Source organism: Monodelphis domestica, chromosome 2 (assembly GCF_027887165.1).
Source record: "Monodelphis domestica isolate mMonDom1 chromosome 2, mMonDom1.pri, whole genome shotgun sequence".
NCBI lineage: Eukaryota > Metazoa > Chordata > Mammalia > Didelphimorphia > Didelphidae > Monodelphis > Monodelphis domestica.
Genome location: NC_077228.1, coordinates 280,783,166 through 280,810,534, shown reverse-complemented (window position 1 = coordinate 280,810,534; position 27,369 = coordinate 280,783,166). Strand labels below are relative to the sequence as shown.

The 27,369-nt window shown below is 41.3% G+C and overlaps 1 protein-coding gene across 2 annotated transcripts in view; it reads left to right on the top strand.

Moving 5' to 3' along the window:
- The window catches only part of LRFN2 (leucine rich repeat and fibronectin type III domain containing 2), a 357,671-nt gene that overhangs the window by 273,285 nt on the left and 57,017 nt on the right, over window positions 1-27,369 (top strand). For both annotated transcript variants that reach the window (XM_056818185.1, XM_056818184.1), the window contains one exon: window positions 13,843-15,288. In XM_056818185.1, coding sequence (XP_056674163.1) covers window positions 13,868-15,288 — 1,421 coding nt within the window. In that variant the 5' untranslated portion in view covers window positions 13,843-13,867. The remainder of the gene's footprint in view (window positions 1-13,842; window positions 15,289-27,369) is intronic.

Genomic DNA, 27,369 nt, shown 5'->3' with positions numbered 1-27,369 from the left:
AATTGTCCCTGGGAATATCTTGACCTAAATGTTCTCTAGACATTTGGAGATTTGGGTTCAGAGTTAAGAAGAGAGGTCAAAGATGGGATACAAATGTGGAAATAATCTACAGAGAAGAGACAGTTGTAACTGTGGCATCAAGATTGCCAAAGAAGGGAGCACAGAGAAGGCAACATAGAAGCTGACCATTTAAGAAAAGCTAGCAAAAAAGTAGTAGAAGGTTAAAGAGTTGTAAAAGAAATAAAAGGAAGGCAGAAGGAAGAGGACAGTAGAGCTAAATGTCTCTACTCAATGAGGGAGATAATCATCAGGGTCAAATGAAGCAAAGGGAGAAAGGAAGATGACTTTTTATTTAAGTCCATTGAATTTGGCAATTAGGAAATTATTTGGTCCCCTTTAAGAGACTAATATCTGTAGAAGATGGATTATAAGGGGTTAAGGCAAGGGATTATTCGCTTCCTACCTTTCTAGTCTCCTTATACTTTATTCCCTTGTATATATTCTGAGATCTAGTTACTCTAGCCTCCTTGGTGTTTCATACACAAGATTCTCCATCTCCTGAGTCTAAGCAGTATCACTGGCTGTCTTGTAGTCCTAGAATTCCCTTCCTCATGATCTGTACCACCTGGCTTCTCTAGCTTTTCATTCAGGTCTCAGCTAAAATTTCACCTTCTATAACCTTCTAAGATTATCTCCAATTATACATGTTTGTGTGTGTGTATATATACATATATACACACACTTATACATATACATACATATATTATACAAATACAGAGGGAATGTATATATACATGTTTATAATATGATATAATTAATACATAATATGTATATACCTACACCTTCATCTTTTTTGTTCATAGTTGTTTCTGCTATTAGATTGTGAACTCTTTGAGGGCAGAAATTGCTTTTGCCTTTTTTTGTATCCCTAGCATTCAACACAGAGTCTGCCATATAATTTCTGCTTGAAAAATGCTTCTTGACTTGGAGACAAAGAGTACATATAACTTTTTCAAGAAGTTTAATGATGAAAGAAAGGGGAAATGTGGAAACAGCTTAAGTAGAAGGCTCAAAAGGAGAACAAGTTCATGATCTGGCTACTCAATCCTGCTGGCATAGAGCAATTTGTTCTTTGTTCCAAATATCGCCCCTTTGGAAACAGCTCCACCCAAACTCACATCTTTCAATGAAGTCATCTGTGTGTATGGTGGGGAATGATGGGAGAGGTCAATTTGTTATTCAGTCATTTGAGTCCTGCCTGACTTTTCATTACCCTATTTAGGCAAAGATATTGGAATGGTTTGTCATTTTCTTCTCTTAATCACTTTACAGATGAGGAAACTTAGGCAAAGAAGGTTAAGTGACTTGCTCATGGTGGAACAGCTAGTGTCTAAGGTCAGATTGGAACTCACGAAGATGAATCGTCCTAACTCCAGGTCCACCTCTTTACCCACAGAACCACCTAACTGCCCTTGGAAAATGGCAATGAGACCAAGTTGTGTGTATAGGACAAGTGACTAAGCAAGGGAATTTGGCAGGTTATTGGAAGGGCATTTGTGAATGGGATTGGGTATAAGAGATGAATGGGGGAAGTTGCTGGGGAGAGATGACTTTGAATAGGCTCTGTGTGAGGGATATTTGAATAGAACAGTGCTGAAGACTGGTACATGAAGTGGACTGTGCACCTGAGTGAGAAGAGTGAGTATGATAAGAGCTAAGGATTTGCATATGAGATTTTGAGGGAGGTGAGGAAGCAAAAGGAAGAATAAGGAGCCTTTTGAGGCTTTGAAGATAAAGACAATTTCATTTCTGAATGGCCCCCCTCCAAACTCTTTTGCATGGCCTGTGGGGCTGGAACAGAGAAGTCTAGGTGGGAGGGATGGAAAGACCATGGGAGCAGTGAGCTGGAGGTCCTGGACTGGGTTTTCAGCATCCCCAACCTGACTGGAGCCCTAGCCCATAGCACAAGAATGGATCACAAGCATGGATTAATGTGTTTGAAGATGAAAATAGGGCTGCAAAATGGTGTTTGTTTTCACTGAAGCTGAGCAACAAGGAATGACCCCTCTTTCTCTCACACAAGTACAAAGCCTCATCGACAGGAGTCCTCATTCACATAAACACACCTTCACAATTCCATTCACACTACAATTTATCTTCAGTTTACACACATAGCTCTCCTCTCATACATACACCAATGGCATAACTACACACTCCTTCTCTCACATACTTCGTCATTCATGTACAACCTCTTTAAGACACACTATTCTGAAGGAATAGGTTTATATTCTGCCATCCCTAGCTCTGTGACCTTAGTCAAGACCTTGAATTGAGGTCTTGTGGACTAACCTCTCTGAACCAGTTTTATCACTAAAAGAGGGAGAAAAAATGCCTGATCACTTCACTGAGAAATTGTGAGGTTCAAGTCAGCTACTAAACCAAAGAATCAGCCAATCAATCTACTTTTCAACTAAGCTATCAAAACTTAAAATTGCACTAAGATGTTTGGGACACTGTATATTTGCTTTACAATAATCCTTTGGTGTAGGTAGTAAAAGTCAACTACTTTTTTTTTTAATTTTGGTACATCTGTGCCTTTGGTACTTAGGTTCAAGTTAGACCTGTGATACATAATCTCTTTGTTTAAATCTCTTAACCATTCTATGCCCAAGGCAACTAAGACTATATTTTTGGGAAGGAGTGGATGGACACAGAGGAAATTCCTCATTGAGTGCTCTCTATACCAGCAAAATCATAGCTTGAATGAAAGAAAAGGATGTGAAATCATACTTCAGAATTGAATTGTTTTGGTTTATATTTCTCTAACCAACAGCGATTGAGAGCATTTTTTCATGTACCTATATATGGCTTTGATTTTTTCATCAGAAAACTATCTGTTCCTATCTTTTGTCCATTTATCATTTGGGGGATGGGTCTTAGCCTTCTAAATATGACAATGTTTTCTATATATTTGAGTCATCTTGCTTTGTGAAATTGAAAACAGGCAGAGTGGCAGATGAGCCCCAGCATTCTGGAGAGTGCTTAGCTGTGTGGTGCAGGTAGCAGGCACCACATACGTATCAGCTATGATCATTATTTAAAAAAATATATTTATAGACAGAATGCAGTGGCACATACTTGTAGTCTCTGTTACTGAAGAAGCTGAGGCTCACAGATAGAGAAGTCAGGATGAGATATAGTAGGGCAAAAGATGACTGGGTGTCCAAACACCATATTGGCAGCACCAATATGATGAGCAAAGCAGGTCAAAACTTCTGGGGAGGTTGGGTTGGGCACCTGAGTGACTCCTGAACTTCCAGACCCCAGATGTTCCTCTTCCCTGAGCTTTCAAAATGTCATATAGAGAGCAGCCCTGTATCAGTTTTGACAGGTCAGGGGAAACTAACCCCTTTCTCTTCTCTCTTTCAAAAAAGACCCCCAAAATACTAGAGCTCCAAGCTGTGGTCCAGGCTCATGTCTGCCTCAGAGGGACCTTTTTAGAATGAATAGAAGAGAATGACAGGGTAGTGAATAGGTGGGGAGCTTCCTGACAGAAGTCAGGGTCACCAATTCTGGGACCCTCCCATCAGCAGCCAAAATGGTGAGGAGAACCAGTATCTCTTGCCCCTGCCTTCTGGAAGAGGCTGAAATCACAACCTGACTCCATGGAAAAGGTTAGTGTGATTTATGGGAATAAAAGCTTCCATTCAAGGAGGAGTCAAATGTGTCTAGAACACCTGAAGTCATTCACCTGCAGAGTTGGCTCTTCAAAAGGGCAGATTTAAATTCCCTTCTATCTTCTCATTAATTCACACTTTCCCAACCTAGAGCACCCTGGAGGGGCCATTTCCTTTTACCTTAAGCAGAGACAGGCATCTTGCTTGATTTACTGGCTTGAGAGGCGGTGGCGCCTTCTTGGTTGCTAAGGTATCTTAAATGGAAATAAGAATGGTGAGATATCACAAATATCATGCCAGCCATCTACTAAATGTTGTCTCTTCTGTCTGGAATAACACAGTGGTAGAGCAGACAGAGAAGGAAAGCCATGTAGCCTAGAGGCCTGGGTGAGAGAGGGGCAGAGATGCAGGGGGAGAAAGGCTGATTCTGAACTTCAACCCACCTTAGCTTAGAATTATCCTTCTTTTTCCCCTTTCTCTTCTTTCCCTTTACCCTTTTCCCTCTCCTTTCCTCCATTAACTCCTCATCTTTCCTCTTATTTTTCCCAGTTTCCTCCTCATTCCTTCCTCTCCTCTTTTCTACATTCTTTGTGCTTTCTTCCTCTTTACCCTTCTCTCTCTTCCCTTTTTCCTTCCTTTCCATTTTTCTCTTCCCCTTTCCTTTCTCTATCCCCCTCTTCCTAATTTCCCCCTTCTTTTTCTCCCTTTTATCCATTTCTCTTTCATCTTCCTCTTCTCTTGCCTTTCTCTCAGCATATCTCTGCTCATCTCCCTTTCCCTCTTTCTCATTTTTTCACTTTTAAACAAGAAGCCAAGCCTGGTCCTCTCTGTAATAAACCATCAGCCTCACTGGCACAGCTTTCCTCTCTGACTGCTCTCTTCTCACCACAATATTTTTCTTGACTTATTGCTGTAAGCTGGTCCCCTGTGACTACACAGGGAAGCTACATCAACGAGGGGCCTGAAGATTCACTTCTTTCCCAGAAAATGTTATTATCTCAGTAGCCCAGGAAAAAAAAATACCAACTGTGTGAGTGGCAACATGGCACTATGGTAAAGACTGGGCCATCAGTCTCCTTGGAACTTAGTAGATCTGGATTTGAATCTCATCTTTGACATTAACATGAGTAATTTTCTCCTTTGAACATCAGTTTCCTCATCTGGAAAATGGTGAAAATAATGTCCATATAATAGTCCTCAACCAATGGAATATCAGTCAAGAAAGTAATTGTTAATCAATTAAGTGTGCAAGAGACTGGGTACTGAGGAATGCAGTGGTTTAAAAAAAAAAAAGACAACCCTTGCCTTCAAGGAGTTGATTATCCAGCAGAAGGATATAGGCAAAATTATATACAAATAAATAAGTGAGGTAGAATGAGGCAAGGACAGAAAAAAAATGGACCAGAAAAAGTGATTAAAAACAATTTGAGAAGGGGAAAATTTACAGCACTTTTAGCTGGTAGTCAGCTACAAGCTGATCTGGAACTAGCCCTTGGAAAGCAAAGTACAAGAACTCCATCCCTCCTCCAACTCTGACCCCAGGAGAGGGCTCACTAAATTAATTAAAGATATAATTTCTCTTTGTGTACTTCACTGAGTGGTTTCGAGGAAGACAGTGTTTAAACCTTTTAAGATTTAAAGAAATGTGTTTTATCATTATTGTCATTATTATTAGGAACAGCGCAGTTTGAAGCAAGAAAGGGCTTAATTTGACCAAGTCATTTGTTAGTTACCAGTTGCTAGTGGAAAGAAACTGATTTATTATTTTTAGATAGAGGTGAAGAGGAAGAAGGGAGAAGGGAGACTGACCTCAGGGAGCTCCCAGAATGTTAAAGAAGCACATCTGTGCCCTAAGGATCTCTTGGACCTTTATGGGTTCCAAATCTCAGGGAACTACCAGCCTAATAGGGAGCATACAACCTCTGCATTTGGGGAGGTCCCAGTCTGATGTCCAGAATGTCCCAGCCCCCAGAGAGGCTCTTCCACTCTTTGGAAGGGATTCTTTTTCTTTTTCTTCCTCCCTTCCTCCCTTCCTCCCTTCCTCCCTTTCTTTCTTTCTTTCTTTCTTTCTTTCTTTCTTTCTTTCTTTCTTTCTTTCTTTCTTTCTTTCTTTCTTTCTTTCTTTCTTTCTTTCTTTCTTTCTTTCTTTCTTTCTTTCTTTCTTTCTTTCTTTCTTTCTTTCTTTCTTTCTTTCTTTCTTTCTTTCTTTCTTTCTTTCTTTCTTTCTCCCTCCCTTCTCTCTCTCTCTCTCTCTCTCTCTCTCTCTCTCTCTCTCTCTCTCTCTCTCTCTCTCTCTCTCTCTCTCTCTCTCTCTTTTGCATTCTGATGTGATATTCTGCATTATGACCACAATGTTATCTATTCCCCTTCCTTCTTACTCTTATACATTTCTTTATTTCTTAGCCTAATCTTCCCCACTTCAAATCTTCCCCCACCCCACTCCTTTTTTCTTTTTTCCTGAGATTTCTGTTGGATGATACTCAGTCTGATACTCTTTACTCTTTCCTTCCTCTCCTCTCCCATCCCTCCCTCCCTCTCTCTCTTTCTCTCTGTCTCTCAGTCTCAGTCTCTGTCTGTCTGTCTCCCCCCCCCACTGTCTCTCTGTCTGTCTCTGTGTCTGTCTGTCTGTCTCTCTCTTTCTCTTTTTCTCTCTCTCCCTCCCTCCCTTTCCCTCTCTCCTTACCTCAGTGGGGGAAAGCCATTCCTAGATTTCCACTAATTACTTGTATCTATCTCTTCCCTCCCCTTCTCCCCCCACCCAAATTATTTTTTAAGCTGCCTTTTGTTTATCATTTTGGATGTTAGGGTAATGTATTAAGTGACGGTTCTCAGAATACAATTTTAATTAAGATTCAATAGTCAGCTCTCTGTCAGTAATCTTCCACGCTGATTACTTAAAATATATTTACCCAGCTCTATTATGTCACAGATTTGCATTCATTAGACACTTGCTAATCGTCTACAAACTTATTTTTTAAATGTGGCTTATTTAGCATAATTTACAAGGACAAAACTGTTTTGAACAATGTGCTGGGTGTCTTTGCAGATTCCAGAGTGTGCTTCTCAGAGCCCCTCAGGCTTTCCCCCCTCCCCTATTGCAAAGGATTGAGAGGGAGACCAGGAGTGGGAGGGGGAGAAAGGGGCTCAGGCAGCAACAGCAGCAGGTTGTGTCATGCAAGAGGAAGTTAGGGGACTAGTTACGAATCTAGAAACCAAAGCTCCAAGTTCAAGTCCTGCTCTGCTTTTTACTGGTACTATTTCTCCTCTTTATGAATTTGCTCAGAGCCGTTTTTTCCTTCTCATCTCGGTTTCTGAAGAATCTCTTTTCCTTTAAAGCTGAGCTCAAGCATCACCTTAAGAAAAAGAAAAAATGAAGAAAGAGGCCTTTCCCAGGGTTCCCAGTGCTAATGCCTTCCCCTCTAAAGTCAACTTGAATCGACTTTCACTGTGCCTTGGATGTGTCTATTATGTATCAGTTTTCTCTTTTGCTGGAATGTGAGCTCCTTGAAAGTAGGGGTTTTTTTTCATTTTATTTGTATTTCTGGTACTCAGCACAGTGCCTAGCACATAGAATGCCCTTAATAAAGTTTTTCTTAGTATGTAATTCCCTTCTGTGGACCTCTTTTTCTTCAGTTGTAAAATGTGGGCTCATGGGATTGGGAGTTAGAAGGGATGCCAGTAATTACAACAGAGGTAGCATAATATAGTGGAGTCATCACATCTGGATTTAAAAATCTCACCTTGACTCTGATACGTTCTAATTCTTTGCCCTTGTTGTTTTTGTTGCTCAGTCATTTCAATTGTGTCCAACTCTGTGATCTCATTTGAGGTTTTCTTGACAAAAATACTGAGACAAATAGGGTTAAATGGCTTGTTCAGGGTCACATAGCTACTAAGTGTCTGAGGACAAATTTGAACTCAAGAAAATACGTTTTCCTGACTCCAGACCCTGAGCTCTATCCACTACTCCATTTATAGCCTTAGGCAGATAATATTCCTTGTTTGGATTTCATTTTTCTTGTCCATACAAAAGATGAGATTACAAAGCCAATTGTTAAGTATTCAGTGTAAAGTGTAAGGATTTGTATTTTAGAAATGGATAACTGTCACATATCCGAGCTTGATTTTTTTGTTTCATTGACTGTGTAGACTTGAGAAAATGATGGGGGGAGCTAGATGACTCAGTGGATAGAGAGTCAGGCATGGATTCTGGATTCAGGGAGGTTCTGGATTCAAATATGTCCTCAGGACACTTCCTAGCTGTGTGACCCTGGGTAAGTCACTTATCCCCATTTGCCTGTCCCTTACTGTTCTTCTGCTTTGGAACCAATATTTGGTATTGATTCTAAAACAGTAGGTAAGGGTTTTGTTTTTTTAAGGAAAGGAAAAAATATTAATAATACATATTAAGCTTAAAAATGTATTATGTTTTTGCCTTAGTGCTGATGTTTTCTGGAGACCCAGTTGTTAAACTTAGTCACACACTGCTGTCTCTACAGTCTCTTCTATCTCTAGATTTTAATTCAAATTCACTGACGGGGAAATTGAAGCTGAGAAAAGTGTCATAACAAGGACTTAAGGCTAGTAAGTGGCAGATCTGGGACCCCAATTCTTTTTACTATAAAACCAGAGGGGAATCTTTCTGACACATCACATGACTAGGGAGGGAAGAAAGGAATGGAGAGAGAGAGAGAGAGAGAGAGAGAGAGAGAGAGAGAGAGAGAGAGAGAGAAAGAGAGAAAGAAAGAAAGAGAGAAAGAAAGAGAGAAAGAAAGAAAGAGAGAAAGAAAGAAAGAGAGAAAGAAAAAAAGAAAGAGAGAGAGAAAGAGAGAAAGAGAGAAAGAAAGAGAGAAAGAAAGAAAGAAAGAAAGAAAGAAAGAAAGAAAGAAAGAAAGAAAGAAAGAAAGAAAGAAAGAAAGAAAGAAAGAAAGAAAGAAAGAAAGAAAGAAAGAAAGAAAGAAAGAAAGAAAGAAAGAAAGAAAGAAAGAAAGAAAGAAAGAAAGAAAGAAATAGGAGGGAGGGAGGGAGGAAAGGAAGGAAGGAGGGAGGGAAGGAAGAAAGAAGAGGAAGGAAGAGAAAAGGTAGGAAGGAAGGGAAGGAGGATGGAGGGAAGGAAACATTTAGGGATTATTATATGCCAGGCTCTGTGCGTGGTGCTTTACAAATATCTAATTTTATTCCCACAACAAGCCTGTGAGAAATGTATCCCCATTTCACAGTTGAAGAAAGTTCAACATAGAGGTTAAGTGACTTGTCCAAGATCATGCATCTATTAAGTGTCTAAGAATGAGTTTGAATTCAGATCTTCCTGACTCTAGATCCAGCACTCTTGGCACTGTCACCTAGCTGCTGAGATCATTTCTAACATTCCAATTCTGACAAGCAATGACCTGAGGATTCTTACATGTCATTTGTTTAAAATAAAGCTGATGATATTTGTCCTTGACACATATTCATTACCACAGGCAATCGGTGAACTGTACACATTAATAAAATGCTGAGGGAATTCAAAGCAAGTGAAAGGTGATTATAAGATGGAGTTAACCAGGGAAGCTTCCTTGGCAGTAGTAAATCTAGACCAGTTTTGATAGGCAAGATGGTTAAGAGAAAGGAAAATTTCCTAACAATTAGAACTTCTTGAAGTGGAATGAGTTGCTTTAGAAGGAGGAAACTGGACAACCACCTGGGGATATTGGAGAGTGGTTTCATGCTTTGGGGAGTTCAATTAAATGATCTCTCAAGTCTCTTTAGTTTGTGCATGTTTCTGTGGCTTCATGGAAAGGAGAAAAGACCTTTTCAGGCAAGAAGATCAAAGGTTTTGAAGGTTCTAATAGTAGTGACCAAGCCCTGGAAGGCCCTACTAACCTAAATATATCAAGTCAAGTCAATATGCATTTATTTTTGTTTTTAAAATCCTTATCTTCCATCTTAGAATTGGTATTCTATAATGGCTCCAAGGCAGAGTGGTGGTAAGGGCTGGACAATGAAGGTTAAGTGATTTACCCAGGGTTATACAGCTAGGAATTGTTTGAGTTCAGATTTAACCCATCTCTAGACTTGGTAATATGCATTTATTTAGCACTTTCTCTATACCAGGCACTTTCCGAAGTGCCAAGGGTACAAAGAAAAACAAAACCAGTTCTTGCCCTCAAGGAGCTCACAGCTGATGATGGAAATAACATCTACAAATGAGATATACACAGAATAAATAGGAGATAATCACTTCACATTCAGACTCAGTGCTGGACTACATGTCTAATGTCTGAAAATGAACCTTACTAAGTGCGGAGAGACTTATCACCAGATAATTGGATACCAAGTGATAACTTCTGGGTCATAGCAACTTAAAAAGAGTCTGCTTAAATACAGAGGAATTGTAATCTGCCTCAACGGAGGAACTACACACACTGGCAAAATCACCGATCTCCAGACTATTTATTAAGTACAGTTGTCTTGTTCTGCCCATGTTCTTCCTTAATATTCTTACACAGCCTGTGGGTCAGGGTTAGTGGTGTCTGTCTCTGACTGGACCTCCATGAGAGCAGTCCGTTGCATCAGGGAGATTCTTTGGCAAACAAACTTGGCTTGGCAAAGGAGTATGTTCAGTTAGGTACTTAATAAGAGATTGTTCTTGACAATAACAAGAATGAAGAAAAAAAAAGCAATTATTCACATTTCCATAGCATTTTTTCTTATAACAACCCTGTGAAGTAACTATAATTATTGATATAGCCATTGCTACTGATAGCAAAATCCCCATTTTTCAGATTAGAAAATTGAGGTTTAAAAAAAGTTTGGTACCTTGCCTATCATCCTGTAGCTAAGTGTCCAAAGTAGAATTTGAACCCAATTTTTGGCTATTGGCAAAACACACTTATTAAGCACTTTTTAGAAAACATACTATATGCCATTCTCTAAATACAAGATGAATATGCAAAGGATATATGAGTTCATCTCTTCAAGAGGACTCCAGATGTGGAATTCCCTCTACCATCACAGTTTGGAACCCACCTGGATTGAGTTGGATTTAGAGATAGAGAGGAACTTTGACTCCAAGTAGCTCAACCTCCTCAGTACAGAGAAGGAAATGGAAACTGAAAGGGATTAAGTGACTTGAATAAGATCACCTAGCTAGAAAGAATCAAAGGCAGGTTTTGAATTCAGGTCTTTTTTACTCCCAATCCAGTACTCTTATCACTGTTTCTTAATACCTCTTTCCCAGTATTACAGAGAAGGAAATGGAAGCACACCAAAGGTAAGTGATTTGGCTTTAGTGGCATGACTTGGAAATATAAGAGCCTGGAACCATTTCTCCTGATTTGAAACCTAGGGATCTTATCACAATGATACACAACCTCCCTAGAAGGAATCTCTCTCTGGACACTACATCTGACAGACCACTGGACTTGGAATCAGGAAAACTCATCTTCCTGAGTACAAATAGTGACTCAGACTCTTACTGGCTGTGTGACCCTGGGCAAGTCACTTAATCATTGTTCGCTTTAATCCACTGCAAAAAGAAATGGTAAACTACTCCAGGATCTTTGCCAAGAAAACGACTACAAATGGGGTCACAAAGAGTCAGACATAACTGAAAATTGACTGACACAGAACATTCCACTGAGTGAGATAGGTAGAAGGACTCCTACTCCTGGGAGAAGGAAAGAGTTAGTGTTTAAAAGAGATAGTCATGGTAGAGTGACGGCTATGATTCCTGAACAGATGGTTGAAAAGTGAAAATTTCTGTTGGCTGGCTAATTATTTTGCCTCCAAGACACTAATAATAATAATAGCTCGCATTGATATAGCTCTTTAAGATTTACAAAGATCTTTACAAACATTATCTCATTTCATCTTCACAACAACCCAGGAGGCAAGTGGTGTTATTAATTCCTATTTTACAGATGGGGAAAATGAGACAAAGAAGTTGATTCTCATAATTAGTATCAGAGGCAGGATTTGATCTCAGTCTTTCTGACTCCAGGACTAATAATAATCCACTTGCTCCTTAGCTGCCTCATTAGATAACCAATATTCTTAACCTTTTTTCGAGCAAAGTTCTAGTCATTTTGCTGGTGCTAACTGACATTTATAAAGTCCTCTAATGTTTACAATGCACTTTGCACCCATCTCTTCATTTAAGCCCTTCAAAAACTCTACGAGGTAGTCAGTGCTAGTGGTAGTGTAATCCCCATTTTTCAGATTAGAAAATTGAAGTTTCAAAAGAAGTTTGGAACCTTGCCTACCATCCTGTAGCTAAGAGTCCAAAGTAGAATTTGAAATCAATTGTTCCTGACTTCCAGTACACTGTTCGACTCACTACACTAGCAACCTGAACACAAAAACCTAGTTAGTTTTCCATTTTCCTTGCCTGGGTAACATGTTTTGTGGGATTTAGAAGCAAATGGTTTTATTTAAAACCATCTTTCCCCCACCTCTCTCCTTTCTGAGACATCTTTCCTCATTATCTGTCTCTTGGTATGTGCTAAGGGAATGTAGACTCATTTTAATATCAGCCTGAGCCTAATCTTGTTAGAAAGGTAATTCTGTTGTTCTTTAAATGCATACAAACACACAGAACCCCCAAAAGAATCCATCAAGCCTATTCCATCTCTAAACAGAAGTGAATTTTGGACTTTGCTTGTAGATTATCAATGATAATAGCTGTCTTCTAGAGGACCACAGGATTAGAGATATAGGACTTGATGAGACCTAAGAGGCCATCTAGTCTAATCCTCCCATTTTACAGGTGAGAAACTAGGAGATTTTAAACTTGTGACTGAGCTAAAATTTAAACCCAGGTTTTCTCAGATAGGAAGCCAGTGTTCTTTATAAAGGAAGGAATGAAGGAAGGGTGGGAGGGAGAGAAGGAAAGAAGAAAGAAAGGAGGGAGAGAAAGAGGGTAGGAAGGAGGAAAGGAAGGAAGGCAGAAGGAAGGAAGGATGGAAGGAAGGAAAGAAAGAAGGAAGGAAAGAAGGAAGGAAGGAAGGAAGGAAGGAAGGAAGGAAGGAAGGAAGGAAGGAAGGAAGGAAGGAAGGAAGGAAGAAGGGTGGGAGGGAGGGATGGAAGGAAAGAGGAAAAAAGGGAGGGAAGGAGGAAAGGAAGGGAGAAGGAAGGAAGGAAGGGAGGGAGGGAAGGAGGGTAATAAGGAAGAAAGGAAGGAAGGAAGGGAAGGAGGGAAGGAGGGTAATAAGGAAGAAAGGAAGGAAGGAAGGAAGGGAGGGAGGGAGGGTGGGAGAGAAAGAGAGTAGGAAGAAGGAAAGGAAGAAAGGCAGAAGGTAGGAAGGAAGGAAGGAAGGAAGGAAGGAAGGAAGGAAGGAAGGAAGGAAGGAAGGAAGGAAGAAGGGTGGGGGATGGAAGGAAAGAGGAAAAAAGGGAGGGAAGGAGGAAAGGAAGGGAGAAGGAAGGAAGGGAGGGAGGGAGGGAGAGAAAGAGGGTAGGAAGGAGGAAAGGAAGAAAGGCAGAAAGTAGGAAGTAAGGAAAGAAAGAAAGAAGGAAGGAAGGAAGGAAGGAAGAAGGGTGGGGGATGGAAGGAAAGAGGAAAAAAGGGAGGGAAGGAGGAAAGGAAGGGAGAAGGAAGGAAGGGAGGGAGGGAGGGAGGGAGGGAGAGAAAGAGGGTAGGAAGGAGGAAAGGAAGAAAGGCAGAAAGTAGGAAGGAAGGAAAGAAAGAAAGAAGGAAGGAAGGAAGGAAGGAAGGAAGGAAGGAAGGAAGGAAGGAAGGAAGGAAGGAAGGAAGGAAGGAAGGAAGGAAGGAAGGAAGGAAGGAAGGAAGGAAGAAGGAAGGAAGGAAGGAAGGAAGGAAACAGTACTATTAAGTAACTACTATGTGCAAACTTCTATGCCAAGTTATTTACAAATATTATCTAATTTGATTCTTGAAAACTTGGAAGGTAGGTGCTATTATTATCCCTATTTTACAATTGAGGAAACTGAGACTGATGATGGTTAAAGTGACTTGCCCAGGACCACTCATTAATTTTAGAGGATAGATTTAAAGTCAAGTTTTCCTTACTCCAAAACCAGTACACTGTCCATTGCACCCTCTAATTCTTACTGTAGAACAAATTTCAATGTCTTCTTAGGGTTGTGGGTCTCATAAATTCCCAGAGTAGGAGTCAAGAAAGCAGCTAATTAACCATGGTTATTTTTTTTTTCTTCCTTCCAGGCACTAAGGCCCAAGTGACCAGACCATGGAGACCCTGCTCAGCAGCCTCCTGGCATTTGGCATGGCGTTCGCTGTTGTTGATGCCTGCCCCAAGTACTGTGTCTGCCAGAATCTCTCTGAGTCCCTGGGGACACTTTGTCCTTCCAAGGGTCTGCTTTTTGTCCCACCAGACATTGACCGCCGGACAGTAGAGTTGCGCCTGGGTGGCAACTTCATTATCCATATAAGCCGCCAGGACTTTGCAAACATGTCCGGGCTGGTTGACCTGACGTTGTCTAGGAACACCATCAGCTACATCCAACCCTTCTCCTTCTTGGACCTGGAGAGCCTCCGGTCTCTGCACTTGGATAGCAACCGCTTACCAAGCATCGGTGAGGACACCCTGCGTGGCCTGGTCAACCTTCAGCACCTCATCGTCAACAATAACCAGCTGAATCACGTTGCCGATGACGCCTTCGAGGACTTCCTGCTGACCCTCGAGGACCTAGATCTCTCCTACAACAATCTCCGAGGGCTGCCCTGGGACTCAGTCCGGCGAATGGTCAACCTCCATCAGCTCAGTCTGGACCACAACCTCCTGGACCACATTGCTGAGGGCACCTTCGCTGACCTCCAGAAGCTCGCCCGCCTGGACCTCACCTCCAACCGATTACAGAAACTGCCTCCAGACCCCATCTTTGCCCGCTCCCAGGCTTCCAGTCTCACTGCTACCCCCTTCACCCCACCCTTGTCTCTAAGCTTTGGGGGAAACCCGCTGCATTGCAACTGTGAGCTGTTGTGGCTGAGGCGTCTAGACAGGGATGATGACCTGGAGACCTGTGGCTCTCCGGCCAGCCTGAAGGGCCGTTACTTCTGGCATGTGCGTGAAGAGGAGTTTATGTGTGAACCCCCCCTCATCACCCAACACACCCACAAACTGCTGGTGCTAGAAGGCCAAGCTGCTACACTCAAGTGCAAGGCCATTGGAGACCCTAGTCCTCTGATCCACTGGGTGGCCCCAGATGACCGCCTCATTGGGAATACCTCCCGAACTGCTGCCTATGACAATGGCACCCTGGACATCCTCATTACCACCTCACAGGATTATGGTGCCTTCACCTGCATCGCTGCCAATGCTGCCGGCGAGGCCACGGCCACCGTGGAGGTGTCCATCGTCCAGCTGCCTCACCTGAGCAATGGCACCAGCCGTACCACATCCCCCAAATCTCGCCTCTCTGACATCACCGGTTCCAGCAAGGCTGGCCGAGGGGGAGGAACTGGAGGAGGTGGTGGCGGAGGAGCAGGGGCAGGGGAGGCCTCCAAAGGACCCCCAGAGAGGGCTGTGCTTGTGTCTGATGTGACCACTACTTCAGCTCTGGTCAAGTGGTCAGTGAGCAAATCAGCTCCCCGGGTGAAGATGTATCAGCTACAGTACAATTGCTCAGATGATGAGGTGTTAATCTACAGGTGAGCAAGGGCTTGGGATAAATGGGATGAGAATGACAGGAGTGGGGGCAAAAGTGGGAAAACAGGCAAGAGTGCCATGAAAGGTCTATAAACCAGGACAAATCATATTTTGTTTCCCCTCGTCTTCATCAGCAGTTTTTATGGCTAAAATCAAATTAAAATAAGCATCAAAAGCGGCTACCAAGAGGAAAAGAAGTGATAAAAGGGCCCCCAAGGAGAAATTATGGAAGGAAGAGACAGCCCCATCATGTTGCCTGAGTGATTGGTGCACAGAGAGAAAGAGAAGATAATTGCGTGAGAAAAACCTATCATGGGCTGAGTATGTTAATGGGAACATCAGGGCCCTATTAATCCTCCTTCTTCCCTGTGTTCCATTCAAATCTTCTTAGTTTAAAGATAGTCATTGACAAACTATAATCGATGTGTAGAGGCAGGTAGGTGATGAAGATGTTAAAGTGCTTGGAAACTCTGCCATAGGACAGTCAGTCAGTCAAAAAAAAAAAAAAAACCCAAACCTGGGATGTTCATCCTAGAGAAGGAAGACAAAGAGTTGGGCATGACCGCTGTCTTCAAATATCTGGAAGGTTATCACTCATGGAGAAAATGTATTCAGTTTTTTCTTTGTAGTCATGGGGAAGTGAGAGCAATGAAAAGAAAAACAAATGTAGTTACTAATCTCCTCGGAAGGTTAGGTATGGTTGCACCACTGGCTCCTAGGTTTCCTGTGGTTTCAATGAAGCATAGAAACCCCTAACCATCTACTCTAACCCTCTTTCACACCTCCCTTGCCTTGATCAAATGCCAAGATCAAATGAAATATCTGTAAAGTGCTTGGCACAGTGCCTGATGCATAGTAGGCATTTAATAAATGCTTGTTCCCTTCTTTCATTTGAAATGACTTATCCTAAGTCATATCTAAGTCATATACCAAGTAGAGTGAAAAGCCTCCTCATTTAGAGGCAAGGGGGACTTTGAGAGAAGAAATCAATCCCTGCTGCCCCACATAGCTCCCACCTGCTACCTGTCTCAGACAACCCCCCAAGAATAGAAGGAGCTCTCTCTCTCTCTCTCTCTCTCTCTCTCTCTCTCTCTCTCTCTCTCTCTCTCTCTCTCTCTCTCTCTCTCTCTCTCTCTCTCTCCCCCTCCCTGTCCCTCTTTCCTCTTCAGCTGGCCAGATCTTATGTTTTTTCCCCTATCACATCATATTCAGTTACATGCCAACTGGTTTACTAATCATCCATGTAAAGCATCTTTTCTACTCTTATACATCTCTTCCCAAAAGGAAGAATCTGATCTTTAGAGTCTCTGGTTAGAGAGATGACTTGACCAGAGAGAATGAGTTTCTGAAACAATGAAAATCATAACTTGAGCATATGTACATGTCATGGGTACTGAAAGATAGATAAACATACATCTGTATAAGGGTATGGTCTCAAAGGAGAGAAGCTACTAGAGAGGGAGATCAGGTTGAGAAAGGAGGGATGGTAATTATAGAGAGTACAGGCTCCACTTTGAGCACATAATACAAGAATGTAAGCTTATTAAAAGTAGATATTGTTTAATTTTTTGTATTTGAACAACTCCTGGGACATAGTAAGCACTTAATAAATACCTATGGATTGACTGATTTATAGAAATTCAGAACTGAAAGGAATTTGGAGGTGATCTAGAACAAGCTGACAAGTTAGGATTTAGAATTGAAGGGGACCTTACAGGTAATCTAGCTCAGTGGTTTCCAAATTATAGTAAAACTCTGCTTTCCTTTCCTTTCCTTTCCTTTCCTTTCCTTTCCTTTCCTTTCCTTTCCTTTCCTTTCCTTTCCTTTCCTTTCCTTTCCTTTCCTTTCCTTTCCTTTCCTTTCCTTTCCTTTCCTTTCCTTTCCTTTCCTTTCCTTTCCTTTCCTTTCCTTTCCTTTCCTTTCCTTTCCTTTCCTTTCCTTTCTCCCTCCCTCTATTCTTTCCTTCCGTCCTTCCTTCTTTCCTTCCCTCCCTCCTTCTCTTCTTCCTTCCTTTCCTTCTTTATTTCCTTTCTTCCTTCTTTCCTTCTTTCTTTCTTTCCTTCTTTTCTTTCTTCCTCCTTCTCACCCTCTTTCTCTTTCTTTCCCTTTCTTTTACTTTTTTATGCTGAACTTGAACACTGAGTAGAACGAGCATTTTCATATGCATTATATAGCACAAAAAGGCAATAGTACACAAAACTGTAATGCTCTATTATGTACAGTTTTCTCTTCTTTTAAGATATATAATAAATGCAGTATATAAGGTTAAAAATAAGAAATTGAGGAACAGTTAAGGATAATCCTATGATTCATATTTATTAGGTCCTTTTCTGGAAGAGATATGGCCACTATATCACCTTTGGTAAATGATTAGTAATCAATTGATACATAAACATTGATGTAATGATCAGTGTGAACCAGAATGGATTCACTAAGAATAAAGCATGACAAACGGATTTTATTTTCTTATTTTGATTGAAGGAGTATTATAGAGTGAGTGTAGGCTAATTTGAGCAAGGCATTTGACAAAGTCGAATAATAGCCTTGTGAATGAGATAGAGAGATGTGGGCCACAAATTAAAATAAAACTTAGGTTTAAATGGTTTATCTCAACTTAAGGGGAGTTATCTGATGGAGAATTCTGTCATTGGCCTTGATTTTGCCAACATTTTTGTCAGTAACTTAAATGAAGATAGCCTGTTTATCAACTTCAGAGATGACACAAATCTGAGAGGAATGGATAACATATTAATTTACAAAATAAGAGCCAAGAAGACTTCAGCAGGGTACAGTGATGGTCAGAATCATAGGAAGCATGGTATAGTTTGGAGGCTCTATCTTATAGAGGATACATTGGTGGCCATGGAATCAGGTCTGAATCTTGCTTCAGACATCTTAACAGCTGTGTAATCCCATGCAAGTCAATTAAGCTTTTTGAATCTCAGTTTCTTTATTTGTAAAATGAAGCTTAACTCTGTGACCTCTAAGTTCATTTCCCACTCTAAATCTACTATCCTATGATCCTAACAATATGAATTTCAACAAGTCTAAATCTAAAATCTTCCATTTCATTTGCAAAAACTCAATTGCAAGTAGCAACTAGGTGTTTCAGTGGATGGATAGAGCCAGGCCTGGAGACAGGAGATCCTGGGTTCAAATTTGACCCCAGATACTTCCTAGCTGTGTGATCCCAGGTAAGTCACTTAACCCCAATTGGCTAGTCTTTATGGATCTTCTACCTTGGAACCAATACTTAGTATCTAACTCTAAGGCTGAAGGTAAAGGGTTTTTTTTTTTAAAGCAACAACTCAGTGCATATCTACCTAAGAACAGAGATAATAATAACAAAAACCTACTGTTTGTATAGCTTTTTTAAGGTTTGCAAAGCATGCTTTTTAAATTTTATTCATTTATTTATTTAGAATATTTTCCTTGGTTATATGATTGATTTTCTCTCCTCCCCCTCTTCCCTACACCCTCCCAGAGCTGACAAGCAATTCTACTGGGTTATACATGTATGATTACTCAAAACCTATTTCCATATTATTCATATTTGTAATAGAGTGATCTTTTAAAACCCAAACCCCAGATCCTACACCCATATAAACAAGTGATAAATCATTTTTTTTCTTCTGCATTTCTACTCCCACAGTTTTTTCTCTTGATGTGGATAGTGTTCTTCCTCATAAGTCCCTTGGGATTGTCCTGGGTCATGGTTTGCAAAGCATTTTACAAATAAGATCTCATTTGATGTCCCTAGCAACCCTGGGAGAGAAGACGGTGCTACTATTATCCACATTTCACAGATGAGGAAACTGAGACAAATAGAGGCTGAGTGACCTGCCTGGGTCACATAGCTAGTGTCTGAAGCTGGATTTCAACTCAGGTCTTCCTGACTCCAAGACTTGGTGCTACCTAGCTAGCTACACAATAGGGCTGGACCATAGCTGTGAATAAAATTTGGTGCTTTTAATTGATTGTGGATCAAAATGAATCAATGGTGGGTGGCCAGTAAAGCTAATGTGATCTAAAGCTTCATTAACAGAAATGGAATGTGCAGAGTAAGAGACAACCTCCTACTTAACTCTTATATGATCAGACTACATCTGCAGTGTCATGTTTAAGGATTTTTATTTTATTTTAAAATAATTGTATTATATTCATATTGATTTATTTTATTATAGTTCATATTTAATTTATTTAGTAATGTACATAGTATAGAATAATATAGATTTTTAAAATAATTTATATATATTATATAATATATATATATATATATATATATTCTATTTTAAGACAACTATCAGGGTAAAGAGTCAAAAAACCATACTATATAATGAATGGCTGAAAGCACCTTGGTGGACAGCAGGTGGAGTACTGGTTTGGGGATCAGAAGGCATGGGTTCAAATGTTGTCATTGCATTTATGTACTTACCCAAGCTTGAATAAATGCTTACATATCTCTAGAATTCAGATTTCTTACCCTCAAGGAGACAGGGTAATACAATGGAACAAGTGCTGTCTTTAAACTCAGAAAACCTGGGTTCAAGTGCAAATTGCTTATCAGCTCTGGATGTGGGGAGGGAAGAGAGGTGAGAGACAACATGAATCATGCATGTAACAATGGGAAAATATTTTTAAAAATTAAAAATAAGAATACCTGGGTTCCAATTCTGCCTCTGTCACTTGCTACCTGCCTGATTTTGGATCCTCCTTTGGATCCTGTATCCTCCCTTTGATACACATTGGCTATGTGATCCTGGTCAAGTCACTTACTGGTCTTCTCATCTGAAACTGCTCCTGATGCTCTGCATTTTTATGTCACTAACCCAAAGCCTTTTTACTGGGAAGGTGCCTCTGTGACCCCTTCCTCTAATTGATTAGATCTGGCCCAGAATCTCCATTAAAGTCATGCATGCTCACTTTGCTCCTGGCTATATTCCTGGCTCCGATCTCAAGTCTCTGAATTTCTACCCTTTCATCTGGACTGGGCTCACTGGCTCATCCTCCACCTTGCTTTTCAGCTTTTGCTTGTGTTTCCTTCATTGGAATGTAAGCTCCTTGAGAACAGAGAGCATCTTTCTATCTGTTTTTATTTGTATTCCCTGCACTTAGCGCAGTCCCTGGTATAATGATGGTATTTAATAAATGCTTTCTATATTTTGTCTATCTTTCTGAACTTCAGTTTCCTTATCTGTAAGAGATGGGGTTTGGACTAGATGCTCTCCAAAGTCTCTTTCAGGTCTGTCCCAGTGATTCTCTGAAGAGTTTGGTCCTCTGTGATCCTCAGACCCATAAAATGAAGGATTCCTATGAGGAGATTAGAGAATCCCTTTCCAACTTTAAACTCTTACATTTTTCCTTATGGTCTAGCTATTTAGTCTATAGAGGAGAGGAAACTTGGAGTGAGATAGAATAGCAGTCAGGGGGAGAGAATCAAAGATTTTGAAGTAGAAGGGACCCCTGAGGTGAATTTTGTCCAACCTTTTCATTTTCAGATGAGGAAACTGAGTCCCAAGGAAATTAACTGACTCACCTTAGGACATAAAAAGGTCATAAGGCAAGGAAGCCTGACAGGATTCAAACCCAGATCCTCTCACTCTCACTCACTCTCACAATATTTCTATTGTGACTTTCAAATATATATATATGGAAGGCTGACATGTGGAAGAAAGATTCTATTCTCTGTAATTCCAAGGGGTAAAAGGGGCCAGAGGATTCAAGCTGCAGGGTGGCAGACATCGTTTGAACAGAAGACAGCACTTTCTCACAATTAGAACATCTCAATAATGGGATATTTACCACTGCTTCATCAAGGACTATGTCTCTGTCACTGGTAATGCTCAGGCAGAAACTGGACCATCTGTCAGGAATGTTGCCAAGGGGATACCTGCCCTGGGTGGAAGATGGAACTACATGACCGCTAAGGGCTTCTGCCTCTGCGATGATTCTTTCCTCACTCCCCAAAGCTCCAACCCAACTGCTTTCCCGAATCCCTCCAAGGCTCCAGTCTGAAGCAGAACCATCTGCACCATAGAAGTGATTCATCTATGAGCTTGTGAGAGACAGCACCATGCTAGGGAAAGCAGGTTGGACAAAGAAATGCGAAGAGACATAGGTTCAAATCCCAGCTCCAACATTTATTCATCAAGTGACTAATCACTTCAGTGCTCTCTCTCTCTCTCTCTCTCTCTCTCTCTCTCTCTCTCTCTCTCTCTCTCTCTCTCTCTCTCTCTCTCTCTCTCTCTCTCTCTCTCTCTCTCTCTCTCTCTCTCTCTCTCTCTCTCTCTCTCTCTCTCTCTCTCTCTCTCTCTCTCTCTCTCTCTTTTATAGACCCTCACCTTTGGTTTTAAAATTGAAAATAAGAGTCAATTCCAAGGCATTAGAGTGCTGAGTGCTAGGCAATTAGGTTTAGGGGGTCAATGAAGTTAAGAAGGATCTGAGGCCAGATTTGCACGTAGGACCTGTTGTTTCTAGGTTCACCTGAACTCTCTTAAACTCAGTTTCCTTACCTATATACCATAGGACTATGAGGAAAATCTGAATTCAAATCTTGCCTCTGACATCATCCTAACTAGATGTCTCTGGGCAAGTCACTTAATTTCTCAATGTTCTAGGCAAATTTCTAACACTGTTAGTTGCAAAGAAGTACCACTGGTTCCCTGGACCAAATAAATCCCAAATAAAGATAACAATGTTTTGCCTGCATCACTGGACTATTCAGAATAAACTCTAAAGGGCTGTGGAAATGTAGATTACTATTTTTAGCCCACTCAATGCTCTCCTTTCTATGGGTTCAAGGAAATTTCATGGTTACTGTAAATATTTTCTCACTTTACTGCCATATACTCTGGTGATTTCGTAGCATCTACAGTCATTCTTGAATTGAGGAGATGAGGTTTCTCTTCTTTGCCCATATCTTCTCAAAGTCATAGGAACTGGGTTTCCCTCAAAAGAGAACATATAATAATGATGATGATAAGGCGGCATTTATTTAGCATTGTAAGGTTGGTAAAATGCTTTACAAATATCATCCTATTTATTTGATCCTTCCAATAACCCTAGGAAGTAGATGCTATTATAATCACCATTTTACAAATGAGGAAATTGAGGCAGACAGTGGTTAAAGTGACTTTCCCATGGTCACATGGCAGTCAAGTATTGGAGTATAGATTTGGACTCGGGTCTACTTGACTCCAAGTTCAATGTTCTAGTTAGCTGCATTATTGGCCAACTTTTCTGGTATTGTAGGTAACTACTCTCATATCGCCTTGTGCCAAACAAGTAAAAATAGACAGACTTCTTGCTGCTCATTACCATTTCCAGACTCTCTCATTAATGATAATATTGTAATTATTATCATCAACAACACTAACAGCTAACATTTACACATTTAGAGATTTGCTTTACAAATATATTATTCCATTTGCTCCTCACAGCAACCCTGGGAGGCAGATATTATTAGCCCCATTTTTATTTTATTTCTTTTAAACCCTTATCTTCCGTCTTGGAGTCAAAACTGTATATTGGCTTCAAGGCAGAAGAGTGGTAAGGGCTAGGCAATGGGGGTTAAGTGACTTGTCCAGGGTCATACAGCTAAGAAGTGTCTGTCTGAGGTCAAATTTGAACCTAGGACCTCCCATCTCTAGGCCTGGCTCCCAATCCACTGTGCCACCCAGCTGCCCCCATTAGCCCCATTTTAGAGTAGTTGTTATTTTCATTCTATAGTAGAGGAAACTGAGGTGGAGGTTAAATGACTTGCCCAGGATATGCAATGTCTAAGGCAGGACTGAAACTCATTTCCTTCCTTCCTTCCTTCCTTCCTTCCTTCCTTCCTTCCTTCCTTCCTTCCTTCCTTCCTTCCTTCCTTCCTTCCTTCCTTCCTTCCTTCCTTCCTTCTTTTTCTTTCTTTCCTTCCTTCCTTCTTTCTTTTTCTTTCATTCCTTCCTCCCTCCCTTCTTTCTTTCTTTCCTTTTTTCATTCCTTCTTTCTTTCCTTCCTTCCTTCATTTTCCCATTTTCCCTTCCTTTTTTCTTTCTTTATTTCTTTCCTTCTTTCTTTCTTTCTTTCTTTCTTTCTTTCTTTCTTTCTTTCTTTCTTTCTTTCTTTCTTTCTTTCTTTCTTTCTTTCTTTCTTCCTTCCTTCCTTCCTTCCTTCCTTCCTTCCTTTCTTTCTTTGTTTCTTTCCTTCTTTCTTTCTTTCTTTCCCTTCCATTTTAGAATAAATACTAAAAATTGACTCTAAGGCAGAAGAGTAGTAAGAGCTAGGCAATGAGGGTTAAGTAACTTTCCTAGAGTACAACTAGGAAGTATCTGAGACCATATTTGAACTCAGGACCTTTAGATCTGTGTCTCTATCCATTCAGCCATCTAGCTGCCCAGGATTCAAACTAATATGTCACCAAGCCACCACTATAATACCAAGAACAAATATTTGAATAGCACTTAACTATCTGCCAAGTACTATGCTAAGTGCTGTACAGCAATTCTGAGAGATAGGTGCTATTATCCTCACATTATAGATGAGGAAACTGAGGAAAGAAGAGGTTAAGTGACTTTCCCAGGATCTTAATTATAAGTAGTATCTGAAAACCGATTTGAACTCAAGTCATTCTAACTCCAGGCCTGGCACTCTATCCACTAGGCTATTATCACCATCACTCTACAACCTTTCCTGATTGAGTCTTTTTTCTCTCTTATACCCTCTAAATCCACTTAATTGCCAAAACTTTTCAATTCTACCTTCACAACATTTCTTATAACTGTCCCCATCTACATGGCCAATGTCCTAATTCAGCTCCTTATCACCTATCACCTAAATTATTGCAATATGGGCTCTCCATTGCCAGTCTCTCCCCACAATTATCTGTGCTCTATTTGCCCACCAAATTGGTATTCCTTTAAAAAAACATTAAAAAACCTCTCATCTTCTGTCTTAGAATTAATACAATAGGCTATTGAGGGTTTAAAAAAAAACTCAACTTCCATCTTAGAATCAATACTGTGTATTGGTTCCGAGGCAGAAGATTGATAAGGGCTAGGCAGAGGGGGTCAAATGATTTGCCCAGGGTCACATGGCTAGGAAGTGTCTGAGGCCAGATTTGAACCCCAAACTTCCTGTATCCAGGTCTGGTTCTTTATCCACAATGCCACTTAGTTGCCCCCAAAATTGGTATTTTTAAAGCAACTTGCTGACTGTGTTGCTACCCCTTTGCTTAAACAGCTCCCATATTACCTCTAGTATTAATATAACTTCTGTTTGGCACTACAACCCCTTCACAGTCTGGTTCCAAACTACATTTCCAGGCAGACTATGTATTATTCCCCGTAGCACACTCTGAATTCCATGCCAAACTAGCCTGCTTTTTGTTCTCCATATGTAACATTCCGTCAAGCTGTCCCCTCATGCCTGGGATGCATCTCCTCCTCCTCTCCACTTCTTCAAACACCTTTAAGGGTTAGGGCTATGGGGGATAGCTAGGTGGCACAGATAGATCAGAGAGGCAAGCCTGGATTCGGGGAGCCTGGGGTTCAAATCGGACCTCATACTTTCTAGCTGGGCAATTCACCTAACCCCAATTGTCTAGCCCTTATCTCTCTTCTCCCTTGCAATGGATACTCACTATCATTTCTAAGGCAGAAGGTGATGATTAAAAGAAAAAAAATCTTTCCGCGGGCTTTTTAATCTCATTGCCTTCTCTCTGAGATTATCTTCAATTTATCCTGTCTATAACTTGATTGTAAATAGTTCTTTGAGCATTGTCTCTTCCAATAAACTGGGAACTCTGAGAGCAGGGATTATTTTTTCCTCCTCTTTGTATACCCCATATGGCACAGCAGCTGATAGGCATTTAATTAAATGGGTTCTTTTGGTTAACTTGACCATCTTCGAAACATCACCCCTGACCCAGAACTGGGCTTCACCTCAGCTATGATCTGAGTCATGGATTATACTATTATCCTTTGATTATTCACTCTAGCAGAGGAAAAAGGGGGCACCAATAATCCCAAATCGCAGAGAACATTAAAGTCATTTATGTTTGCCTTTGGAATCGCATCATGTGATTTCTTTTGCTTCTTGGTTTTTTTTTCCCCCTTTGGGCAGCTTTAACTCCTTAATTATCCATAGCTATGCCTGCTTTGGGGCTGATTTTCTACTGAGCATGGCTTGCCAGGTCAGGGCAGAGGCAGGGTAGGACTGGAAGGGGGAAGGTTTAGAAGTAGGGCACTGAGGATTCCCTACTGTGTCTAAACACTTGCTGAGGATAATCTGCAAAGTAGGTAATTGGGAGTTGGTCACAAAACAAGGAGATGTCAAGGCCTGGATCTTGGACAGGACAACGTCTGGAAGGAATTAAACTGAGGTCAGGGGCAGCTGGGTGGCTCAGTGGATGGAGAGTCAGACCTAAGAGATGGGAGGTCCTGGGTTCCAATGTGTCCTCGGACACTTCCTAACTGTGTGATCCTGGACAAGTCACTTGACCCCCGTTATCTAGTCTTTACTGCTCTTCTGCCTTGGAACTGATAAGGGTTTTTCTTTTTTAGAAAAAAAAAGTAGCTAATGTGTTGGAAGGTGAATGGGAAGGGAACTTCCCACCCTTAAAGAGAGAGAGAGAGAGAGAGAGAGAGAGAGAGAGAGAGAGAGAGAGAGAGAGAGAGAGAGAGAGAGAGAGAGGAGGGAAGATAAAGAGAAAGGAGGGGAAAGAGAGAGAGAGAAAGGAGGAAAGAGAGAGAGAAAGGAGGGAGAAGAGAGAGAGAGGAGGGAAGATGAGAGAGGAGGAGGAGGAAAGAGAGAGAGAAAAAGGAGAGAAAAGAGAGAGGAGGGAAGAGAGAGTGGAGGAGGAGGAAAGAGAGAGAAAAGAGGAGAGAGAGAGGAGGAGGAGGAAGGAGAGAGAGAGAGAAAGAAGGGAAGAGAGAGAGAGAGAGAGAGAGAGAGAGAGAGAGAGAGAGAGAGAGAGAGAGAGAGAGAGAGAGAGAGAGAGAGAGAGAGAGAGAAAGAAGGGAAGAGAGAGAGAGAAAGAGAGAGAATGCAACAACCAAAACCAGAGGAGACTCCATCCCTGATACACAGGGAAAGTCAAGTGCCCGGCATGTCATTATCAGCCTGAGCAATATCCACAAACACTTGTCTGCGAGAGCCATCAAGAACATCTGTCACCAGGCACATTGCTGGAACAGTCCCCAGGAGAGCAGGGAGAACGATCAGCAAACACATTTTTAAAAGTACAGTTTGGCATTAGCAGGGGTCAGCCTCTTGCTGTCATCTACTTGGCTTATTGGGTGAGAATGTTCTTCTCCAGGGAAAGACAGGGAGGACAGGAATGAGGCTGGCTTTCCCTTTACAACTTGCGCCCCCCCCCCCCCCCCATGCCAGAGGGGAACACCAAGACACCTGTGATTCCCTGCTCTGCCAGAGCTGGCTCTGACATGCGCCCCACTCCAATTCTGGCAGGAGATCCGGCCACTGCTATTCTGAATCTCCCTCTTCCTCCTCCTTGGGAATGCAGTTCTGGAGCAGTGGTGCCTCTAGGACAAAAATGCTATTTCATTCAGCATGCATGTAGTACGTCCCTGCAACATACAGGGCAGCATACAAGGTGCCAGAACTGAGCATGTGCCACAGGAACAGAGTCAGGGAAAGGGTGACTGTTCCTGACCAGAGTGGAAACAGACATGAGAGATAGATGTCCTATTTCCATTAGGAAAAAGATGGCATCATCACAGATTATGTACGGGGCAGCTGGGTGACTCAGAGCATTGTGGGCTCAAATCTGGCCTGAGACACTTTGTAGCTGTGTGACTCTGGACCGAGTCACTTCACATCCATTGCCTAATCCTTGACACTCTTCTGCCTCCAAACCAATATGCAGTATTGACTAAGATGGAAGGTAAAGGTTTAAAAACTGACAAAAAAAATAGATTATGTAGCTGTGGGTTCCACTACATTCCGAATACCCAGCATTAGAGGGAGAACTGGCTTCACAATCAAGGACTTTGGTTCAAGTCTTCTCTCTAACACTTACTGGACATATTATCCCAAGAAAATCACTTAATCTCTTGATATCCTCCATAATTCTCTAAAGA